This window comes from Ptiloglossa arizonensis, chromosome 2, assembly GCF_051014685.1.
Source record: "Ptiloglossa arizonensis isolate GNS036 chromosome 2, iyPtiAriz1_principal, whole genome shotgun sequence".
Taxonomy (NCBI): Eukaryota; Metazoa; Arthropoda; class Insecta; order Hymenoptera; family Colletidae; genus Ptiloglossa; species Ptiloglossa arizonensis.
In genome coordinates, this window is record NC_135049.1 from 17,652,382 (window position 1) to 17,676,517 (window position 24,136).

The 24,136-nt window shown below is 35.6% G+C and overlaps 2 protein-coding genes across 6 annotated transcripts; one reads left to right on the forward strand and one right to left on the reverse strand.

Annotated features, from left to right (window-relative positions):
* The first annotated feature begins 7,614 nt into the window (after positions 1-7,614).
* LOC143143214 (G-protein coupled receptor Mth2) lies at positions 7,615-20,283 on the forward strand. 5 transcript variants are annotated; one of them, XM_076304233.1, is made up of 8 exons: positions 7,615-8,092; positions 8,566-8,623; positions 10,074-10,213; positions 13,180-13,421; positions 14,051-14,217; positions 14,298-14,531; positions 15,443-15,703; positions 17,983-20,283. In XM_076304233.1, the coding sequence occupies exons 3-8, from the start codon at positions 10,100-10,102 to the stop codon at positions 18,468-18,470; spliced, it is 1,506 nt and encodes a 501-aa protein (XP_076160348.1). In that variant the 5' UTR covers positions 7,615-8,092; positions 8,566-8,623; positions 10,074-10,099; the 3' UTR covers positions 18,471-20,283. The 5 variants fall into 5 exon arrangements, with proteins under 5 accessions (XP_076160348.1, XP_076160351.1, XP_076160350.1 ...); XM_076304236.1 differs by lacking the exons at positions 7,615-8,092; positions 8,566-8,623 and adding an exon at positions 8,697-9,973; XM_076304235.1 differs by lacking the exons at positions 7,615-8,092; positions 8,566-8,623 and adding an exon at positions 8,697-9,964.
* Positions 19,913-23,479, reverse strand: LOC143143215 (inositol polyphosphate 5-phosphatase K). Its single transcript, XM_076304237.1, has 9 exons — positions 23,005-23,479; positions 22,637-22,753; positions 22,494-22,571; positions 22,236-22,383; positions 21,993-22,168; positions 21,440-21,664; positions 21,200-21,353; positions 20,927-21,116; positions 19,913-20,827 (listed from the first exon to the last, which is right to left on the reverse strand). The coding sequence occupies exons 1-9, from the start codon at positions 23,028-23,030 to the stop codon at positions 20,652-20,654; spliced, it is 1,290 nt and encodes a 429-aa protein (XP_076160352.1). The 5' UTR covers positions 23,031-23,479; the 3' UTR covers positions 19,913-20,651.
* Between the last annotated feature and the right edge of the window lie 657 nt (positions 23,480-24,136).

The window sequence follows — 24,136 nt, forward strand, 5'->3', positions numbered from 1 at the left end:
TTACACACGGAGCTTGACGCATGAAAAATTTCAAAGTCTCGAGTACTCGACAGCTTGACAGATAATTTAATTATATTGGGGTTACGATTCTGAAGTCTTTTTTATACGGGTAAAATTTACACTGATATTTAGCGTACTTAAAGTTAGGTATTTAAATAAAATCTTGAGATAATCGAGCAATTCGATGATTCGTGTCATCTTTTGATTGTTTATGATAACGGAAATTCACAGTGTAGAACATTTTTATCGTTGAATTTAGTTTTAAAGAAAAGAATGTCACGGAGCAAATCATCTCTGTGAAAAATAAATTAAAAAATGTTTATACCGTACTAAGTAAATATGGACGTTACATTAACCGAAAATTTATATTAAATGTACAGTACTTCTTCATTCCTGATATTTGATTCCCTTTTCAGACACAAAATACACCAATTATTTTGAAAATTAATTGTAAGTAATTATTATCATGCTTGTGAACCGCAGTAATTATTTGGTAAAGAAAAAATTAATTAACAAGTCATAATGATAATTTACAGTCTGAACTTAACAAAGTATTAGAATAAAATATATAAATTTATGTTTTTCTATAATATTAAAGTAGTTAATTTTGCTCATAGAAATCTATATTACCGACTGACGTTTCCATATTATCGCTGATGCGAGTGGTTTGCAACGTTCCTTACTAGAGAGCACGATAGTTCGTAAATGTCATTAATATTTTAAATATATACCAACAATTCGTGTAGCATTCGATTAAAAATATTACAAGAATTAGCTACTCGTTACTCACGATAAACACTAAGAATGGATTGGAATTATCGAGTATTCATAAACTTATCGAACAACAGATCTCAGTTAGTACGAAAGTTAATATCTCGATTCGTGTTAGCAAGCTTGTTTTTATATCTTAATCTCTTGTACACTGTAAAATATCTACTTTATTTTAATTAATATCAAGTATGCAGATGAAATTTGAGTTTTTAAAAGAGATGAGCATCTTACAACAAATATTTTGTCAATCTTTGTCGATACTAATAATTCGTTAAAAGAACTACAAACTGCAATATCGACATTTGCACTGCAATGTCGGATTAATAGAATTGAAGCACCGAATATCAATTAATGAAATTAATTACGAAACGTAGTTGATAAAATAATTTATTAAATTGTTTTGTAACTGAAAAATTCGATACAATAACTGCATATTTTCAATATTCCTTTAATTATAAAATGTCAAAAAATTCTGTTTCATTTTTTGATTAATGCAGAATCTCCAAAATTGGAATAATTACAAAAGACAATTATAAATATTAGACTATGTATTTTTAACATGTTTCGACCTTATTATCAGATAAAAATGTATATTTAGCTCATTTTGATCAAAATGTATTTAATTCTTGCACTGCACCTTTTAATTAAAAATTTAATTGCACGATATTCATAACAAAACACGATGTGCGCTGTGTTGATTCTATACAAGGTATACCAAAATACACAGTACAACTTGAAGTGATTCATCCGAAAGAAAAAAATAAAATTTATTTATACAAGCTGTCGTTTTCGAGAAAATCAATTTTTGACGAAGGTGAAAACCCACACACTTGTTTAAATAACAAACTTACGAGTCCCGTACAAATGTAATCTAATATTTAATTTTTTTATTGTATTAATTGATGTACCATCGGAATCGATAAATTGTGTATACAAAATATTTAAATTAAGAGGCTTTTGATTGAGTAAAATTTAATTTAGTTCACTTTGGATAACGAAATTGATTTTCTTAAACGCGAAGACTTGTACAAAAAACTTGCACTTTCAACGTATTTTTTCGAAAGAAATCGTATCTTCCCGTGTACCAGATATGTTAAGACACAATGTATAATTACATTTGTATAATATCATCTAATTAAATTGCACGAAATCAAGAAAAAAACTGTTTGCTTTCCCTTAATCGTTATTTAGTTGTTGAAAGCTATTCGAATAATGTAAACCCGGTATCTAAATTTGAACTAATTCGTCATTTGTACTTTACAACGTTCGGTGCAAAATAGAAAGAAGTATGTACTCACTGATCTGGCATGTGAATGTTACTTCCTGATCACTACAGGTGGTCTGGTAGAATCCCCTTCTGAGTTTTAGACGCCCACACGTTCGAAGACGTCATTGGATTTTCTTTGGTCCGAGTCATTCCGTGCTTTCGTCAGAATTCGTGGACGCCAACGCAAAACAACCAGCGTCTTGTGGGTGTGAAGACAACCATTGCGTCAACTGCTAAATTTGAAACTTCAATCTTCGACTGCGTGAAAATTGATCTCGAAACCTATCGATTCGAGATACCGGTCGATTCGATCAATGAACGAGCACGTAAACAGTAAATCGCGCGCGTAAACATTTAACGGGCGAGCATTCTCCCTATTCGTATCGAAATCGAACTGTACGGTCACTGTCCCGTTCACATCGAGTAAATATCTAACCTTGATACCAAAACGAACATCTTCGCTATTTACGTTACAATCCGGTTTCGCCGCAGTCTGTAAACTCACTTTAAAAAAATGTGTTCATCGTGGCCTCTACATTTTCTAACCTCGAAAGCTTCGTTCTGCGTTAAATATTGACACGTGTCCACGTTAAAATTATTTTCCATTTTAAATTCTGTCGAGTTATTGGACGATGAGTTTAAATACACGTTCCGGTTGAATCGAAGTGGCGAGTGAAGGTTAGACTAAATTGTTTCGTTCTCGTTTCACTAGCAATTCCATCAAAACACACGACTTCTCGAACAGGCTCTGTTTTATCACTGCAATGAAATATTCAACTCTGTTCTTGACACTGATATTGACGTCAGAAATTGATTTCATGGTAGCCATCGCGTTTGTAACATTCACGAATTACTTTGGAATTTAATTTCGTAATGTTCCCATCCATCATCCACGGCGGTCGAACGATAACTGTTAAAGTCGAGAGGTGTTTAGCCGATCACGTTCGTAGACCGCACGTGTTTCTGGTCATATCGTTTGATTTTCAAGGTTCTGTTTGTTTACGTCTTGTTTCCATGATATACCTTGGTGTAGGTACGTACAGTGAAAATTGTCTCGAGTCCTTGCGTTATTCGAAACTACGTCGAAGCAAAGATACGAAAACAAATTTTTTGCACGATATTTTAGAACTATAGTCACGTCGGTATTTGTGTATGTTGACGGTGCAATCGCACCGCATGTAAATACTTGTAATTCTATTGTGTATACAAACGTAAACGATTGATAGAACAATGACTGATGACTCGAAAGCGTATAATAACGACACTTACCAGACGATCTGGAAATGAATGCGTCTCGTTCTGCGTTAGAACTTTTTTCTTTTTACACTTTCAATCGTACCAGGACATAATCTGATTAACTCTGGTATTTCCAGACGAACGTGATTTCATCTTTCTGATCGTTTCTCCTATCACAGCGATTTTCCTTGGGTTTTCTTAAGCCCTGTGTCAATTTAAAATAACATCTTGTGCTTACTAAAATACGGAAACGGCTAATGTTTATTATATATGGGCGTGTACGCGATAATGCGAAATAAACATTTGCAAAGTGTGCAACCGCACAAAGTGTAAACTAAGAAATTGAATATCTCAAAGATCATTAACTCAATATTACTAACATATTGTCAAACTTTTTTAGTTTCTTTCTATATGCTTTGTTTACCTGATAATTTATGTCTCCTGTACTTTTTCACCAAAAGTTCGTGTCTTTTTTTACGAATTACGTTGATTATTTCTTTCTGAAGAAAAATGGCTTCTCATGAACATTCTCTTCTATGATCCATACACACGGTAGCGGCCATAATCTTGAGACATCTTCGCTGGTATATTTTGGAATGCTGCAAATAAAAAGCCATAATTACTATTTATTTTTTCAAAGGTGATTTTTTCTTTGCTACTTAATTTTAAAGCGCAAAAGTTTAATAAAAACACATTTTACTCTGTTACAGATATAAATAAATATTGTTTCAAAAACAATTTAGTAAAATTTAAAGATTATTTAGAAGATATCTATAGTCCAGAGAAATATTTACTAGATATCAAATTATATTTTGCCATTAGCATTTAACTGTTTGAAATAAATACAGATGAATGATTTCTATTACATAAATTAACTACCACGAACAACTATATGTAACAAAAAGTTGATCGATGTTCAGGAATTTAATCAACAATTTTTAACATCATAATTCTAACGATAAACTCGAAGATAATCAAGTATTGTGCTCGATGTTCTCTACATTTATCTTCGATGATTAATGTCTTCAACGTAACATAAACATAGAAAATCACACCCTGGTCGTGTTGCATGCTTAATCTGGCCTATTCGGACCGATAAAACTGCAATTAATTCTACGAAATATAGTAACACAGATGTAGCTATGATAAAACCAAAAAAATCTTAGCAAATTTATAAAAATTCAAACTCTGGTGGTTCAAATATTAAAATCATTTTCACTTGCTACTTGAACTCGTGGAAAATCAATTTTTATCGTAAACGTAATCTTTACAAACTCTGTACAATTTACTATTATGTTTTCAGCCTTGAGCTTTAGGTAATCTTCGATGACCGAAAACTAATATTTACACAAATCCCAAAATTCCTATGTTAATTCCTACAAATCTTGCAAAATTTTTCAATCATCAACAATACCGATACAAAGTTTATCGAATCAAAAAATTACATCGTTGCTAAGTAGTAAAATTTCCACAAAAAAGTATATTGGCTTCGTCCCTAGAAACACCTCGACAAGTCGAATTTTTTTTAACATACAACGAATCGATCGATTTTCAAATATTATTCTCGTTTTACCAATCTCTGTGTCTCAATAATCAAAAACTAATATTTACACAAATCCCAAAATTCCCTTGTTAATTCCTACACCGAGTAAAATCCTACAAATCTTGCAAAATTTTTCAATCATCAACAATACCGATACAAAATTTATCGAATCAAAAATTACATCGTTGCTAAGAAGTAACACTTCCACGAAAAAGAATATTAACTTCGTCCCTAGAAACATCTCGACAAGTCGAATTTTTTTTAACATGCAACAATTCGGATTCTTTTTCGGAGATTATTCTCCGTTTCACCGATCTCTGTGCATCGTGTTTCGAAGGCTATAAAAAATTAAATCCGTCTCTGTTTCCGATCCCGCGCGAATCAGAGGTCGTAGGCTATTTGCATTTCCAGTTGCACCGCGGGTGCTTCGAAGGCTGCGAAAATCGGGTAATTCGATCAATAAGGTGTCTACGTAACTTGGTTGGTGAATCGACGGAACGAGTTCGCAGAAACGATCCCGCGAAACCTACGATTCCCCGAAAAGTATTTGTATCAAAGTTCAAGACTCGACGTTCATCCGTGACGCGTTACTATATTTGCGGTCGTAACTCACGCCTACGTCACATCGCGAGCGATAATAGGTAAAAATTTCTCCGATGTTACGTCACAATTTCGATATCGGTACGATGGTATTTTTAATGACCACGGACCGATCGAAAACCCGATCAATTCCGAGAACTCGTTGGATTTCAATGAAAGACGATCATTGAGCATGCGTCTTCGCATTCCGTAACAATTCTTATCGTACGCTACTCATGAACGAGTGTATCCCGACATTGTATTCCGTTTCCTTCGGATGTTCGTTTTCAAATCGTCGTTCGGTGTCGCTCGTTCGTATTATTAATAAATTGTTTCGCAATCGTAGACTAAAATATCGTGCACCGTGTTTTGTAATCGCCAGCATTGTAAAAATAGGGCGCGTTGTTTGTTCCAAAGCTCGTAATTTCTTGCCAAAATTTAACTCGTACACAATGCATATTTGCTCGTTTTTCTCGCGTTTCTATGAAAATCAAACGAACGAAAATTTCGATCGTTAAACTGTTGCAATGCTTCGTCAATTGAATGGAAAGAATTTTAAATTAACAATCTGTAAATTTCAATGACGAATGATGATACTTACGAAAGAACAATCGATAATGATTTTCATTTGTTCTCCGATCGAATTGTTTCGTTAACGTCGATCGTTCCTTTAAAAGACACGAGAGAGGAACGAATCGAGTTCTTCGAACTCGCATTGCCCGCGAAACGAAGAAACCTAATTCGTTCTGTTTCGTGGTTTTGGTTTCTATTACCAATTGTGATTCTGCCAGATGACGCATGCATCCATATTGAAGGAAGTCACGGAAGTGGAGCCGGCTTCTCGAAAAAGTGAAACACTTTCATCGAGTATTAATGAATGAAATGAAACGGGACAAAGGTTTCGTTGTTGCATAAAAGGTATTAGAGAATGAACGAACAGGTAGGCACGAACGTGTATGCAATAGAACGATGACGTTTTATGGAAATGATGAATTGGTGTCCAATTATGGTGAGAGTATAAATTCAATACCTTGTTTAGCGGAGGAAATGATTTAATTACGGAACATACTTAATCGCGATTCTATTATTTATTATATTATGTATTGCGCACGATTAATTTTTTTTATCGAGAACCTCCACGAGGAGGTTACTTATCTATGTTAATTTACATAATTTACTAAATTTTAATAACGGAGACTCGAATTATTTGCAATTTTATATAATAATCGTATCAGATAACGTTAAAATTTGTTGTTTACCACCGAGGAGAAACTCAACTCGATAATTATAATAATCGTCCACTTTGATTTTGGCAGAATATTAAAATTTGAACTCTACTCTTCTTGTATTCATTTTTTATCAATTTTTTAATCTATGGAATTTGATTGAATCTACTAAAACGAGAAGGATTAACTTATCGGTGACTGATTAATGATAATGGTGAGCAACATTCCTCTGAAATTCACAAGCGATGGAATGTAATTGAAAGCGACGCAAGATCATCGTTCAAGTTTTATTTTCGATTATTTAAAAAAAAAAAAATCAATCGAAGATACCAACAATTCAATGTATGCATATCGAAATAATATATCTATCAGTATATCCAATAATAATATATCTATCGGTAAATCAATATCGAGTAAATATATCAATTTACTTTAGTTCCATTTGATTCTTCTCTCTACTATACGAAATATAATATTTCATTCGTATTTCGTTTTGTTCCGTACGTATTCAATTTTATTTACATTCTTTGGTCTCTTCGGAACGAGTTATGATTCATCATTGTACTATTTTACTCCTCGTTCCAAGCCCGTAACGTATTATACCGAAATAATGACATACAAGTTCGAAATGTCAGTATATGAATATACAATGTTTCCTTTAAAAATCAATATTTATTTAATACTCATCGATTTGTCTCGAAGACCGAAGAAGATTCTCAATTTCATTCATCATCGAAATAATCACAAGTAGAGAAGAACGTTGAGAAGTGTTATTCGTTAATTTATTCCTAATTTTTTAAACACTGTATTTATTCCAGACCTCGAACTGTCTTTATGCCCAAAGAGAGTTCAACGAGTGGGAACTTCGTACCTGCTCGATCGTCTTTTTAATACAGTCGAAATTAATTTCGCTATAAACTACCTCGCCAAAAAATGTTCCACGTTCCTCGTCTAAACGACTCGATCCTCGACTATGCAAAATTACACGACTCGTTCCCACGAGTGCGTAATAATTAATATAATCGAAGCAAACGATTTTTAACACTCCTACTTTCGAGAGCAATCGCAGGAAATGTAATTACGACACCTGTCTACTGAATCTCCTCGACGATGTATGCATCGTGCGAGTAATCGTGCAACGATAGATAAAGCGACTCGTACCTCGAAGACTATGGTCAGTGTGTTCCGGGACGTCGATCGGTGAACCGCGTGAATTTCGTTCAGATTGCTTTCGTCGTTACACGATCTACCAAGAGAGTGCAATCGAAACGAAATTTATCTGTGAAACGTCATCTCTTTCGAAATAGTTCCTCGTTCCGGTTCACCGGTAGGGTTCTCCAACCGGTAATTATAATCAATAAACGTGGATCGTTCGAAAATTGAACAGTGACGAAATCGACTCTGCGTTAAACGTTGCGCTCGTGTGTCGTGGAAAAAAAAAAGAAAAAAAAAAGAGCTAAAATTGAAGAAGTAAGTAACAAAGATTCTATCGCTCTTTACCCGGTTCTAGCGTGGACCCCGAGAAGTGGTTACGTCGCGATTATTGTGACACCGAGCAAGTTACTCATTTTACGACGAACAATGCTCAATTCGGGACGATCGAAGATCCGGTACTTGTATAATTCATTTCGTCGTCGAAGTGGCTGGAATTTGTAGGTCAAGGGGACCGATCGTTCATCGAAGCCACCGTCGTTTCGTTTCTTGAAATATTCCCCATTAGTTTCGTTATCCTCGTTTTGCAACCGAATATTCGTATCCACGCTATGCAAATATATTCGGGTCTGTCCGGACCGTGAATAAGTTTCTTCATTCGATCGGAGAGATTTGAAGGAAACACGACGTACGAAGATCGCGATCGGGAAACATTCGTTTCGCGATCGACGAAATCGATCGTGGATTTACGATGGATTTAATCAGGGTAACGCAATTGTCGCGTGTTGCAGGTCCAGAAGACGTTGAGAACTCTCGATCGGAGACAGTACACGCCAGGAAGTCGAGAGAGTGGGTTATTTTATATATACATGTATATATATATATATATATATATTTTTTTTTTTTTATCGAGTCACGGACTTGTCTAACAGATTTCTATTATCTCGCGCATCGTTCGGTCTTTAATCGATAGCGAGAAAATAATCACCGAGACGGTGGTAAAACTGATAGAGAGCTCGGGATGTTTCAAGGAAATATCTCTCTATAAATAAGTCGAATCTCTCTCGCGCGAACGAACGTCGGGGAATCTGCTTGATTGGATTCACTTGGGACGACGCGAGGTGCACGGTAACGTGGATCCTCGATAACGATCGACCAAATTGTACAGAGGAGTGGGAGATCACGCGGTACCCGCCAAGAGGATCCGGAGAAGAAATTTTAATCGCGTCGAGACGATTACGCGCTCTCGTGGCGATTACATCGTTGTCCAGGCGCCGAAAATACAAGTGATAAAACCGAGATACGAAGAATCTCGGTTGTGAGCGCTCACGAGGCGATTGCATCGTTGTCCAGGCGTTGAAAATACAAATAATTAACCGAGATACGAAGAATCTCGGATGTAAGGGACGAGTACGCGCTTTCGAGGCAATTACATAGTTGTTCGAACGCCGAAAATACAAGTAGTAAACCGAGATACGAAGATTCTCGAATGTAAGGGACGAGTACGCGTTCTCGAGACGATTACATCGTTGTCCAAGCGCCGAAAATACAAATAATTAACCGAGATACGAAAAATTTCGTATGTAAGGGACGAGTACACGCTCTCGAAGCAATTACATCGTTGTACGAACGCCGAAAGTATAAATGATTAAACCGAGATACGAAGAATCTCGGTTGTAAGCGCATCATTGTCCAGACGCAAAAAATACAAATAATAAACCGATACAAAAAATCTCGGATGTAAGGGACGAGTACGCGCTTTCGAGGCAATTACACAGTTGTACGAACGCCGAAAATACGAGTAATAAACCGAGATACGAAGAATCTCGGTTGTAAGCGCTCACGAGGCGATTGCATCGTTGTCCAAGGCGCCGAGAATACAAGTAATAAACCGAGATACGAAAAATTTCGGATATAAGGGACGAGTACGAGCTCTCGAGGCGATTACACAGTTGTACGAACGCCGAAAATACGAGTAATAAAACCGAGATACGAAGAATCTCGTGTGTAAGCGACCAGGGTGAACAGACGAAAAAGGAGAGACCGATTAACACGGAGACGCACGATGTTCTCGGATCACGACACGCTGGGAACGATGTTCGATGTTCGGTTAGTGACACGTGACTCTTGAAAGATCATCGTTCACGGGGGATCACCGATACGCGAAACTCAAGGTGGACTTTTACGAAGGTTGGCGAGGTGATAGCGCGCGCAACCGAGAGACAGGAAGCCGTGGAGTCCTCTTTCCAAACATTTGGATACCGTTGCAAGCATTTTACGACAGTTTTTTTGTTTGTAGATCCTATAAACAGATTTCGGGGAAAGATGTCTGGAAACACCGAAAGACTTTTAATGTTGCTGCAGATTCTCGTTTGCAAACTGGCGATTTCCAACGCCCTCGTGAACAACGGGACGTCAACTATACACGTGATTCCGCTGGTACGTGCGAGTATAATACAACAATCGGATAAAAGATGAATAATCTCGGATAGCGAAATGGGGATTAGCTGCGATTTCAAACGAAAAAATTGTTTCTTTCTTTTCTTCTTTTTTTTTTCAGTCGTGTCGAGACACTTTTTACTCGAATTCAAAGCGCGGAGGACGCTTTTATCTGGATAACGAATCGAGATAGAGAGCAACTTTTGTTCGCGAGCTAATCTTTTGTTTGGTATTTCTTTTTCTTTTTTTTTTTTGAGAGAGAATCTGTACGACCGATGTCACAGTGTGCGCACGGAGAACGTTACGTGTTGTTTCGAAGTGCGTGGTTTTTGTGGGGAGAATGAATTTTTTTCTCATTTAGAAAAATCATAGTTTATCGTGTACCGTGTATCGTACAAAAATCGTACACATTGCAATCAGATCACTTACCTTTAACGATACCAAGACCATTGAATTTCGTATATAGAAAAATATCACACGTACCGTGATTTTCAATTTACTTCGAAAGACACCGTGTCTGTCTCGTGCAAAAAATTGTCCACAATTTGTGAAAAAATCACACACCCACCGAATCGAACGTGGAAAACCACTTGCTCCGAAAGAAACCGCACACGGTCAATGTATCGCGCACAAATTACACACACTCGCTTCGAGTGAACAATATACCCCGAAAGATTCAACTGTACCGCATTCGTTAAGAAATATCAGATTTATACCGTATAAATGCACACGAGAAACCCGTGGTACACCTGTACGCAAAAGTTTAGCTCGGTCGTTTGCATAACGAATAAATGCCTATTCGCGCAATTCGAAATAGCTCTTAATGGAATAAACCGTAGGACAAACTCTTATCTAGGTAAATATTTATTCGTGACTTTCAAATGGAACGTTATCCGTTATCCGTTATCGAGACAAAAATGTGCCCGTCGCTGAATCAGAGCATGATGTTAGAAGACAACAATGCAAGTGACGAATAACTTCAATAACGTTCGATCAGATTTTAATATTTCGAAGAGGGAGAGTTTTATGTACCTATCTGGAACGTGTTTCGTAGTATCGTCACGGAGAAAGTTAGTTTAGGTGCACGTACGTTGAATTAAAAAAAAAATATCCCCGTCTCAAATGGAACAGATACAATTGCGTTTCCATAAAACGCGTTAAATATAGGCACTTGTGTGTTTACAGGATTATTTTTAGAGTTCTCCCTATCCATTTACGTCTATCACTGAAAGCATTCAGGATTCCCGTGTAACATCCAGTTCTAAAAATGTAACTCGAACATTACGAACGATTATGACATTATTATTGTCGTCACACTGTGCGACCAGGAAAAACCTGGACTTCCAATCCGTTGAATTAATTAGCATTGTTCGACGTATGCTTCTATCCCGATAACTGTATCTATTCGCCGGAATATGTGCTTCACACGTATCGATTATTATAGTAGAATTTCGATTAACTATCTTTCGGACAATGTTTATCGTAAATAATAGAATTTCAATCGTCTCTCGCGTTAATTTCTTCGGTTAAATCGATCGATTTTCATTTCTTCGATTTTCACGTGTTGAAGTTTTTCAGCAATCGATCATTCGAAACACATTTTCTATTTCTCGCAACTCAGCGACGATCGCGGAGGTATATTTGAACGTTTCTCTTGTGAAATTGAATTTTCTTATATCGATCGTCGACATTTGATTTCCGGGGATTAAGTGGCCGAGTTAACTCGGGCGTGGTCGTTCGACGATTAAGAGCTACATTATAAACACCTGTGTTTATAATCGATTATCGAGCGAAAGACGGTATACAATAACGAGAAAGAACGATCCTCGGTTTTAAACTACACTTCACGAAACGAGATAAAGTTCCGATTCGTTTGATTTATCGATAGAATTCGTCGAATTAAACATCGCTAAATCTACTGGCTCTAGCGGTCTTACGTTTGGTTCTCAACATTGTTAGAATATTTCGACAGCCACGTGCATTACTACATTCGATAATTTGTCGCGTTCGGTAAAAAAATCGATCGAGTTTCGAGTCGATCGAAAATGAAAAAAATTTTCTTTTACGATACGAGTCCGATTTCGAGCGGTTTTTAAACTGAACCGTTTATCGATGGCAACTTCATCAAATGTCACGACATCGCTGTACAGCGATTAAAGAGATACATGGAAGATTATTCCAAGGAAAGCGAAGTAATAAAAATTTGAATATTCAAATATACACCTTGTATCTTCTGCTTCCACGTTTCCTCGTTGTACATTGTCAGCAAGGAATTCGTAAATATTTTTCTTTAATAATATTCAATAGCAGGTTTTCGAGCTTACAGAAACGTGAATTTAATTATCGCCTAAAAATCCAATCATTAAAGCATCTTTCAAAATTCGTTCCATCGTTGTTTCATTATAGATTCCTCATAATTCATCGTACGCTAGATCGATTTAATTATTCCCGGATCAATCTTGCGTACAGTTGAACAATCGATTACGTTTATATTCGATTAACGAGAGTAAACGAGACAACACCGATCGTAAATCAATTAATCATCGTCGGGATTCATCGATAAATTCATCGTAGCGACTAATATTTGTAATCCGTAATCGTGAATCGATTATACGTAATCGTCCAATGAATGATATCTGAACGTTCGTTAATTTTTTCACTACCGACTTACTATTCCAATTGTCATCGTACCGTGATTAGAGATCAATGATTCAGTCGTATACGACCGAAGAGCGTAGACATGTGTAGAGTACAATGATCACAATAGTCGATGCGCGTTCCTAATCGACGATCGCTCACTCGATTAAACTATAATCGTAATTGTTAATCGTCGGTTCGATCGCACGTTGCTCGACACTGTTCTTTTATGCAAGAATTTTACACTTCCCCGACGTTTATTCCTTTTTTTTTTTTTTTCTTCTTTTATCAGATTTACGCGAACGCATCGTTTATCGTTTACTTTGCAGCAAAACAAGACGGAAATACCGGGAGAGTACAAGGATTTACCAGTGGTGGGGAAATGTTGCCCGAAGGGCGAAGTTTTCGTGAAAAATCAAACCCGTAACGCGGTTTGCACACCTTACGATTCCACGATCGACGAAAACTTCACACCACTGTTCTGTGACTTCAACAAAAGTGGCGTCGTGGTACCCGGTGAACAACGAGACGCGTTCGTTGCGATCGTCGGAGAGCCTTGTAAATACAAAAGGTGAGCCAGTGTTAATGAATACTCAATGAATGGAAAGCCTACGATACAACGACTACATTATCTCGTCGATCATGGAAATGACCCGTGTCGGTGTTGTATAACATTGAATGAAAATCTCGAAATGTTAGTTTCTTGTATCTTCTTAAATATCGAACCGATAAACCTGACAGAAACTGTTCATCGTTTCGCCATTCTCACGAACAACATTATCCGTTGTTCGTATCAACGTATTTCAATACTTGGCAAATTGTTTCTCTCAAATTATTGTTCTCGTTTCTTTCGTGCATTTCTTCTTTTCGTTCTCATTCACTTCTGAGTGATTACAGACTTCTATAAACTTCATAGACACTTTGTCAACTTTAAATTCCATCCAAGTGCATTTTGGCAAATTATTTCTCTCAAATTATTGTTCTCGTTCCTTTCGTGCACTTCTTTTTTTCGTTCTCATTCACTCCTGAGTGATTACAGACTTCTGTAAACTTCATAGACACTTTGTTAACTTCGAATTCCATCCAGGTGCATTTTCTCCAGCTTCGTACTGTACATGTTACCTTCACGCGGGAATATTCAACACGAGAGAAGAAACGAAACAATTTCGTTCGTCGAATAAAATGAATTTCTCGTTTCAGGTACATTTTGGATCCGGAGGAGAACAAGGAGGATGAAAATTATTTATTGTTAAACGGATCTGTATTCGCCCCGAGTCACGTTCCGTCGATGTTGACGCACGGTGTCGATTACTGCATGGAAATTGTTCCAGGTGTGGGGCTGAAAACTTTCGTATGCTTCGACGAAGGTAAACGTTAAAATTCGATCGTTTCAAAGAACGACAGCGTTTCATAACGCGCTAACGTTAACAATAATCATTTGTTTCAGAGGACAAAATAGTGATCGCCTCGTCCCGAGTGATAATTTACGCCACCGGGCTCCTAATATCCGTGCCATTTTTAATCCTCACCATAGTAGCGTATTCGATCACACCGAAATTACAGGACTTACTTGGGAGAACACTGTGCCATTACTGTGGATGCTTGGCGTTAGCTTTTACCGCGTTATCGATCATGCAACTGGGCAGTTCGCATTTCTCGAGTCAGGCGTGTACCAGCATAGGTAAGATCGTCTTACAAAACGTGTTTCTAACGTTAGGTGAACGAAGACACGCTCATTTTCTACTTTCGGGTAATAAAATCGGAACCGTTTCCTCGAAAGCGGGGTAAGTAGCGATTTTTATCTTCGATAGAAGCTGAGCGTTGTCCAATCGAGCGGGTGAGATAAAATAATAAGTTGCGCGTTACACGTGCTTTGTAATTGTTACAATTTTCGCGATATCTTCGCGGAGAGTATTATCGTTCGATCGGTGAGATTTTCACGATGAGAACGAGACCAAACACGACCAATTTCGAGCTATCTTTCTTTAAACGTAGTTGAAAATTTGTTAGTAATGATTGCATACAGTATGTAATTAAAAGTGATCGGAAAGTATCACCGGTCTATCGATACAATGAAAAGTACGAAAATCCTTAGTTTGCGTTAGTGATTTATACATTATATCGTTACTCGTTAAGAGTCTCGAAACGAACCCGAATTTGTGACTTTTATCGAGGAGTTACTGTACAGAAGGAAATCTGGAAACTTCTATTTGCGCGAAACATCTTTGCAATTCATTCCATTATTATTAATAAGAGATTAAAGAGACGCTCTGTATTAAATAATCGCGACGATTTGTTTTTCTTCTTACCGAGTATGTAATTTTCACATCGTAGAGTTAAAATTCAAAGTATTGGATACTTTATCCAGGAATAAACTTGTCCAAACGATCCTGTCATTATTTTCGAGCAATAATGAACACTGGTCCAATACGAGGCTCGTCGAGCTCTTGTTTTCGGATCAGAATTCTTTCTTTCGTCATGTACAGCATTCTTTATGGTACATTATAAAGTAGCACGACGTAACGAGTACTTCCTTTCGAAGATAGGCCAGTATTCATTCGGGACCGATTAAAAAGCAATTTGCTTTTTCAGCATTCGTCATCCAGTTCTCCTTCATCGCTTGTTTCTTCTGGCTAAATGCGATGTGCATCGAAATGTGGTCGGTGATACGTAGCCACGTGGATCGTGAAACGTACAAGAGGATGAAGCCGAGAACGTTATTCTTTTGGTACTCGTTATGGTGTTGGGGTCCCTCGTTGATACTTATCCTCGTCTCGATGATTATGGACGTCGGCCCGACGATACCTGCGACATACGTAAAGCTGAACTTCGCTGAGGATTGTTGGTCCAAATGTGAGTCAAGTTGAATTTTTCAATAGCATTAAACGACGAAACGATCGCGTATTTATATCGTTGCTGAGAGCAATAATACCGTATACGAGCTTTCGTTATTGCTGTACACCAATGTTTCGATATTAAGGGCAGCTCTTCGGGAGAGAAACAAACATAAATATTAAAGCGACACGCAAAGATTTTAAACGAAACGAACCAGCGAGTTATCCATTCGCGTTCCGATTAATTTTAAGTTCTCGTTTTGTATTCATCGTCGTAAATTTTTCACGGTTATGTCTATTCGTTTAAACGTTTCTACCATTTTGGTATTTACACTTCTTCGCCACCCGAAGCTGACTCAACGATAAAGAAAACTTTATCGTAACAATAAATACGTATATAATTCGAACGCTTCTCTGTCGTTGATAACAAATAAGAATCGTGCTTTGGAGTAGACTTTTTTAACGTCCGATTTCGTAACACTTTTATTCACTTTAATTTTAGCCAATATCTTTCTTACTCTGTCTCGGTATACTTCTTTTACTTTCCACGTCACACGCTACATAAACACGACGTGGGGTCTCGTGAGATAAACATCCCCATAATAAGATCGTTAGTCATACCAAGAAATACATAGATTTTCTTAACTGAAAAATGATCGATTCAACGCTACCGAGAATACTACTCGAGTGCAAGAAGATCCCTTCCCGAAACACATTTCCAAGACACAGTGATTTCATTCTTTGCCTGGGAAAAACTTTAGGTTTTTTTTTAATTCTTACACGAAGATCTATTCAACATTCAAGAATCGTCTATTACTTTTACCGAAGTAACTGTCGAATTTATTTAATAATATTATTTTATTTCGAATCATCGGGGGGCTGTACTTGTTCGATATTTACAAATAAGCTGGAAGAGAAAGAAAATTGCAATTTAATTCTGCATTACGTTTACTCGTTCAAGGGCAAAATAATTAAAAAAATTTCTTCGTGAAGAATTGTGCACACTGAACGAACGCATATGCGTTTTAATGTCTTTTTTTTTAGTTCTTACATGAAAACCTATTCAACATTCAAGAATCGTCTATTACTTTTACCAAAGTAACTGTCGAATTTATTTAATAATATTATTTTATTTCGAATCATCGGGGGACTGTACTTGTTCGATGTTTACAAGTAAGCTGGAAGAGAAAGAAAATTGCAATTTAATTCTGCATTACGTTTACTCGTTCAAGAGTAAAATAATTAAAAAATTTTTCGTCGTGAAGAATTGAGCACACTGAACGAACGCATCTGCTTTTTAATGTCTTCAAGCTTTAATCCACCAATTGATTTCATAATCGTTTCTTCGAAACGCATAAGAATTCAATCTTCAGCGCGTAGCTCTCTTCACCAACAAATATTTGCCTTACTCTTGTAACTTCTCTACAAAACGCAGTTACATCGTAATCGTCGTCGATAACTCTATAGAGATACAATTAGGATAAAGTAACCAAAAGAAATTGAATTACGCCACTGTTAATATTTACTGTCTCGAACTCGAGAAAGAGTAACTGTGTACAACACTGTGAATAATTTTCCAAATTAGATTCTACTTTACGCGCTATACACGAAGGCAAATGAGAAATGTTTCGTTCTTAACGTTGTACAAACTTTCAAACTTACTATTGGAATCATCGAACAGAAAATAACTGATCAACGAATTTTTCTCTTCTCTATTCTTGAGAAAGTCTCGTTATAAATTATATTTCCCAACTTACCAACTTATCTACATATAATCGTTCACTTAATCGTAAACAAAATGAAGAACAGATACCAACTACGAGTTGGTAAAAATCTTCGTCGACGAGACAAGTCAAATTTCAAACTACCAACTTTCTTTCGTTATAAATTTTAAAATACCGTACACAAAATGGAGAACAGATACCGATTACGAGTTTGTAAAAATCTTCGTCGACGAGACAAGTCAAATTTCAAACTACCAGCTCTCTTTCGTTATAAAATTTAAAATACCGTACACAAAATGGAGAACAGACAAACACTGACTACGAGTTTGTAAAAATCTTCGTCGACGAGACAAGTAAAATTTCAAACTACCAGCTCTCTTTCGTTATAAATGTTAAAATACCAGTTTCGCGAGAAAAAACCATTCTTTGCGATTGTATCACGAATCGCGTCTCGTTCGCTGCTAACACCGAGAAACATCGTTCGTTAGATCGATCGTTACTTACCATACTGTTTCCAATGTATCAGCTACCGTCGTTAATGTTATCTTTGTTTCTGTTCTTTTTCGTCTTTCAGCCGACAATAATTCAATGCCGTTCTTTTACGTGCCGGTCGGATTGCTCCTGCTTGGGAACATAGCTCTCTTCGTTCTGACGTTCGTCAATTTGTCGAAATACCAGAAGGATCTCGATCTGAGATTTCTAGCGGGGAATCCGGAGTCGGATGGTCGCGATCGTTGTTCCCTACGACGACTAATGAGGACCGTGTTGGTCTGCTTGATCGTTTTCTTCCTGATGGGTCTCAATTGGACGATGGAACTGATATTCTGGTTCGTGAACGGGGATCCCACTTCGTGGACGACTTTCGACGTTGTGAACGCTCTTCAAGGTGTTCTCGTGTTCGGTCTGTTCGTGCTGAGGAGACCGCAGAGGTACTACGTATGGCTCAGGATACAACAGCTACGCGGTGTGAACGCCGTTACACCGGAAATCGGTAGCATGGACCTGTGTTTGCTTCCGATATTGAGCGGCGATCGTCAATCGAGCCAAACGATCATCCCGTGAACGAACAATCTCGATCGTTGCCAATCTATACTGCCTAAAGTTGCTTGAAAGTTCCTTCGAAGAGACATACATTATCGGTGTGACTTCCGCGTAAAGCGTCGAGTCGAATCATGGTTCGACGATTTTTACGAACACGCTTCAAGACTGTGCGCTTCTAACGAGAGCCAATTATTTTACACGAATATTTATAATTCATTGTACAGAAAAATGTGCGACCCGTCGTCGTTCAGAAAGCGAACCTGTGTAAGCAAGGATCCTAATTTCTCGCTGAAAATCACACGAAATAATTCTATGCGAACGTAAATTCGATTCGTGGTCGATACGGATGCGGTTTTATACAAGTGTGAAATCTTACGTCGTTTAGATTCCAGGTAAACGATGAAGAGAAGCTCGTAAGCTTGCTAATGTTTCGTGAACTTCGGCTGTGATGTCACACGCCCTGCCATTTACACGTATCGCTTTTATATACGCAGAACAGTGTTCGGATATTGAAAAAAAGAAAATAAAAATAAAAATAAAAATTGACGACTCAACGTTATTTTTTGAAAAGTCCAGATCTGATTTTATAGATCAAATGGTACCTCGGACTCGAAACTGCGTTTAAAATGAATTCATGCTACTTTACGGAGACATTCGTGTTTTCGGACAAAAATAGCATGTTTCTCGGGAATGTCTGATTATATAAAAACGTCTGCAACTCGTTTTACAATGGTACGTGCAAGTTGTGGTGCCTGTATACCGATTGCGTAACAGTGAGAAACAGGATAGGCTGTATTGTGACCTTAGATTGAACATTTACATTCTACGAATCCTGCAAGTAATATTAAAGTATTTTTTTTACGATTTCTAAATACACAATCGTCTACGCGAGTACATGACATATCGTTAGTTAAAAACACTTAGTATTACTTGTTTCGTTTTTCATTCATAAGATACATCGAGTAGTTTTTTTTTTTTTTTTTTTTTTTTTTAATAAAATACAGCGTTATCACAATATTCTGGCTAAAACGCGAAGCGATATTAACGACAGGAATCATATTGTTGTAAAGGTGTCACATCATACTGAATGTTATCTTGTTTATAAGTATTTTAAGCATTAAATGTACATTTTGTATTTTACTAAACATAATTTTCGAAGAGCTTAATATCCATTTTAAAGCCACATGTTTGTACACTAATATTGTATACCTTATCATCCGTTACAGTAATTCCGTATTATTTATTTATATTATTAATAAATTATTTCATAATTACAGACAAAGATATTCTGTCCCGCATTTTGTAATTGTAGTACCACAAAAAGAGGATACATTATTTATTGTAAAGCTCGTAAGTTATTTATCTAAATCTAACTTATCGAATAAATGTTTTCTTGTAAATATTCAATTGTCTTTCCGTTGTTATAATTTCGCGACATAGGATAAAATAATATGTCTAACAAGTAAAAAATATTATTCTTTATTTGCATACCCTTTTATACCACAGTGTATATTTGTTCGTTTTTCTTGAGTTTTTATCGCACTATAAAAATAAAAATCTGCAAATTTGTACAACCAAATCGTCGCAACAATTTTCCAATTCAGTCGAAAGGAATTTAAATTAACAATCAATTCTTATCTACGAATTCGCTAATACGTCAGGTGCACAAATCGTATTAGATTTGATAATAGTTCGACAAGAGAAACCAGGTACCAAAAGTATTTTTTGAACCCTGATAAAGAAACCGTACGTAACATGACGTTCGTAAATTATTTTGTTCTAGCTCATAAAATATTACGGTATTTTTGTAAGTATCATGCTGTAAAATATAATAGTATCCCACCTAATCCCTTTGTGGTCCTCTGATGTACATTATACATATATATTATTATACTTCCATTACTGAATTACAATAAATTAAAAACGTTTAATAGATTCTTGTAAAAATTTCAAAGCAAAACATAAATATGAATATAAAAGACTACCCCAATTCTTTGTAAGTACCATAATGAAGCAATAAAAAATGATGGATCTCAAAGGACCTTAAAACGTCGAAGAAAATAACTAAAAATGACTCCATAAAAGCGTTCAATTATTACGGGAATGTGCTCAGTAAAGATGCACATGTTGCAGGTGTATTGACTTACTTATAACACATTAACAGTCTATCGCGATTATATAGAACAAATAAAGCAAAATTTATCAGGCAGGTCTATGATGTCCTGGAAATGATGGACTAATACCTAAAATTCCAACTAGATTCCCCCGTTGAGCAACATATACTAAGCGATACATTCCCGGCGAACGAAGAGCTGTATCACTAAAGTAAATTCGTTCCGTGATTGCATAAGGTTCAAAAGGTACTAGAGATGCTTTACCTAAATTGGAATTTTTATTATTCATTCGTCATGAAGATATACCTATCTAAGATGAAATTTGGTAGACGTGTGCAAAATTTTATTAAAACAGACTCTTACCTCGATTTACATACTCATAGACGATATATTCATCCAAGCTAGAAAATTCATTATGGAAAAGACCTACCCAATCACCACTAGCGGGTTTAGCATCTCCCAACAATTTATATGATACAGAATTTTCTTCATCTATGAACCATTGCGTTACCGGTTGGAACTCTACACCGTGATCTTTTATTTCAGACCTGACCTACATATCGAATTATTACATTTATTTAATAAATGAACTCTCGTTCATTTGGACTATTTTATGTTCCATAAAAAGTATCTTACAACAATATCGAACTCTCCTGTGACAGGTTTATGGTCTGATTGTATATAACTGGAATGACTTTTATAATTATGCTGTATAGCATTAAGCCTAACATCGTCGTAAACATCTGCATTTACTTTGTACAAAATTCTATCAGGCCAAGAAGGTCTACGCCTGTTTGACAAATTTTTAATTAAAAGAACTAATATTCAATATTATAATATTGGATAAGTATTATAAAAATAAGAAACTTATCTTACTTGAGATCAAAATCCTGCGAAGCAAATTCATATTTATAAGTTGGAGGAAATGTAATAGCATTTTCATTCAACTCAGCAAATGCCTCGCCATTTTTCATCACCGCTGTCAGTTGATCTTTCTCCAGCAAGCATTTTAATTCATTATGTTTAACCAATTCATCAATCTCCGTAGCAGTTAAATTTCCATTTAATCGAAAATTTAAATCACCGATCCAAAATACATAGCTGCATAGAAAGTTATTATTTGAATAGATATACATGTTGTCTTATGGATCTCAAACGTACTACATTGTCAAAACTGTTCAAGATGTGAAAAAAAGTGTAACACGTGTACACATAGTAATTGGCATACTTAAAGTTAATATACCTCAAATGAAGTTTATTTGAAAGAAAGTATTCAAACATGAATATTGGTAAGATTAGAATAGTATCTAAAACCTTACATTTTACCTTAAATATTTTTTATATGTCTAAAACAATTTTGATAATATAGTCTGTTTGACGTCTATTACCTGTTCCATATAGAATAAATTTATTAAGAATGTATACATACTCGTGATATAATATTTTTGAAGTGTCTGAAAAAGTAAAGCTATGATTTGTAAGTATTGTATTATAATCCATAATTCTGTCTGCCAGCAAATGATCATGAGGCGTCAAGTGTGTATTTACAATACACATACTGATTCCATATATGTTCAGTCTTATACTGACTGCACCTTTGTTGCCCTATAAAAAACACGTTTCTTATTTGGGAGATTACAAAAAGGTTTATATAATTAAAATATTCTCTTACCCACATGCCTCCAAACCCTGTCCTTGTGTATTGTGCTTCGATAAATCTTAAGTGCGTAATATGCTTTCTTAAGCAAAAAGCATTTAAAACAAGACCCTGTAAACGTTGAGTACGTATTTTTACATAATCATATTTTTTCAATATGTCCCTAGAAAAATTTCATACATGAGAATTTCTTTCAAAGTATTAATTATTATTGAAACTCTTATGTGAAATTTAATTTGTTGTTACAATGTTTTAAATGTTTAATATGCCCACCTAAAAGATTTAGACCATGGATCTTCAAAAAACATGTCTAATACTATATTCTGTGGTTGAGCTTTGACTTCCTGCAATCTAACATAATTTATAAGTTCAATTGCTTTTTCGCATAATTGTATTTTTTTATATTGTATAAGTACCCAATAAAATATAAATCTGGTAATGTTCTCGATGCTTTACTATGAGTAACATCGAGGAGTTGACTTAAATTCTGTTCCGGATGTTTAGTTGCCACGTTCCACGTGACAAAGTAGATTCTAAAATATATATACCATATTTACTAATGTAACGTATATAATAAAATATACAATAAATTGTAAAATGTAAATAATATTTAAAATAGCATAAAACAGAAAGGCACTTTTTACTTGTCATTACAATTTTAATTTATCATTCATGTTTTGAACATAAAGGACCAAGATGAAAGTCCATTTGAAGTTACTTAAAGAATATTGATTAAAACAGGCATATGGTAAAAGAAAAAAAATTCGATAGTATATTCACTTACCTAAGATGTTCCAATTTGTCGGCCATTTCTAAGACACTACAGTGTATTTTGTAAAATGATTTCACCAAAAATTTACGCAACTATATTAGTATTTGAGGGCAGGTTATAAGTACTAGGGTGACTGTGCAAAGTGTTTGCAAACATATTTTTTAGGTTAAAAGATATTGTTCATAATGCCAACGCGTGACTGAATGATCTGACAGTCGTCAATTCTCATTGAAGAATTATATTTGGACCGTTAACTGGATATTTTACGGAGACTACGGGGTTTCTCTTTTTACTGTACATCAGAGCAGCTATTCAAAGAACTATACTATTGACAGCTGTCGCCACGTGACGTCAAAGGAGCAACCTGTCGTTTACTATGTACCGAATATGTAACTACGCAAATGTATAATCACCTCTAGATAGTGAAGTAGTAAGTATGAACGGTGCCCTAATCTATTTCTTAAGCAGTTGTGTATAGACTCTGCCTCTTCAATGTTAATAAAAAACAATATTTGATAACAAACCTTTTTCCTTTATTTTCTTATAGTGCATTAAATAAATTCCTTTTTAACTCGGATAATGAATAGAATGAAAGAAATATTTCTTTTTAATTTATTTTTTGAAAGATAATAATTATGGCAAATGTATATAGGAAAAAATGATAATAGTATCGATATAAAACTTCTCTAAAAATGTAGTTTCATTGTTTATAAACACTTATGTATTAACTTAAGTCACAAAAATTGAAATATATCACACATGCACTATGCAGTGCATTTTAAAACTGAATACTCCTGAATAAAAGCACTGGCAAGATTAAAATCAATTGTCAATGACTCATTGATAGATAAGTAGAAAGCAATAACATTTTTCCTAATGCATTCTTTAAAAATAGTTCTTATCGTTAAAGTAAATAATATACCGGATGTCTCCTAATAAATAGAAAGTACAATACAAACGAACCTTGAATTTAAAAATGACAAAGATAAACATTTTGAATTTAATTTTTTTCCAATTATAGCCTTCTCTGAATTTTAATATTCGTTTAAACTGCTTCAAAGAATTTATTTGAAAAAATCTCATCTAATGCAACGAAGTGATATTGCTCGTAAAGAATTCATTTTAATTTATATAATAATTTGAT

What these genes read in the sequence shown, in the direction of transcription:
- LOC143143214 (XM_076304232.1), top strand. An exon ending in CTATACACGTGATTCCGCTG is followed by an intron (nt 10,214 to 13,179) that starts GTACGTGCGAGT and finishes TTTACTTTGCAG; the next exon opens with CAAAACAAGACGGAAATACC. An exon ending in TCAGGCGTGTACCAGCATAG is followed by an intron (nt 14,532 to 15,442) that starts GTAAGATCGTCT and finishes TTGCTTTTTCAG; the next exon opens with CATTCGTCATCCAGTTCTCC.
- LOC143143215 (XM_076304237.1), bottom strand. Translation starts at nt 23,030, where the DNA reads ATGGCCGACAAATTGGAACATCTTAG. An exon ending in GACAAATTGGAACATCTTAG is followed by an intron (nt 22,754 to 23,004) that starts GTAAGTGAATAT and finishes TATATATTTTAG; the next exon opens with AATCTACTTTGTCACGTGGA. An exon ending in CTATGAGTATGTAAATCGAG is followed by an intron (nt 20,828 to 20,926) that starts GTAAGAGTCTGT and finishes ATTCCAATTTAG; the next exon opens with GTAAAGCATCTCTAGTACCT.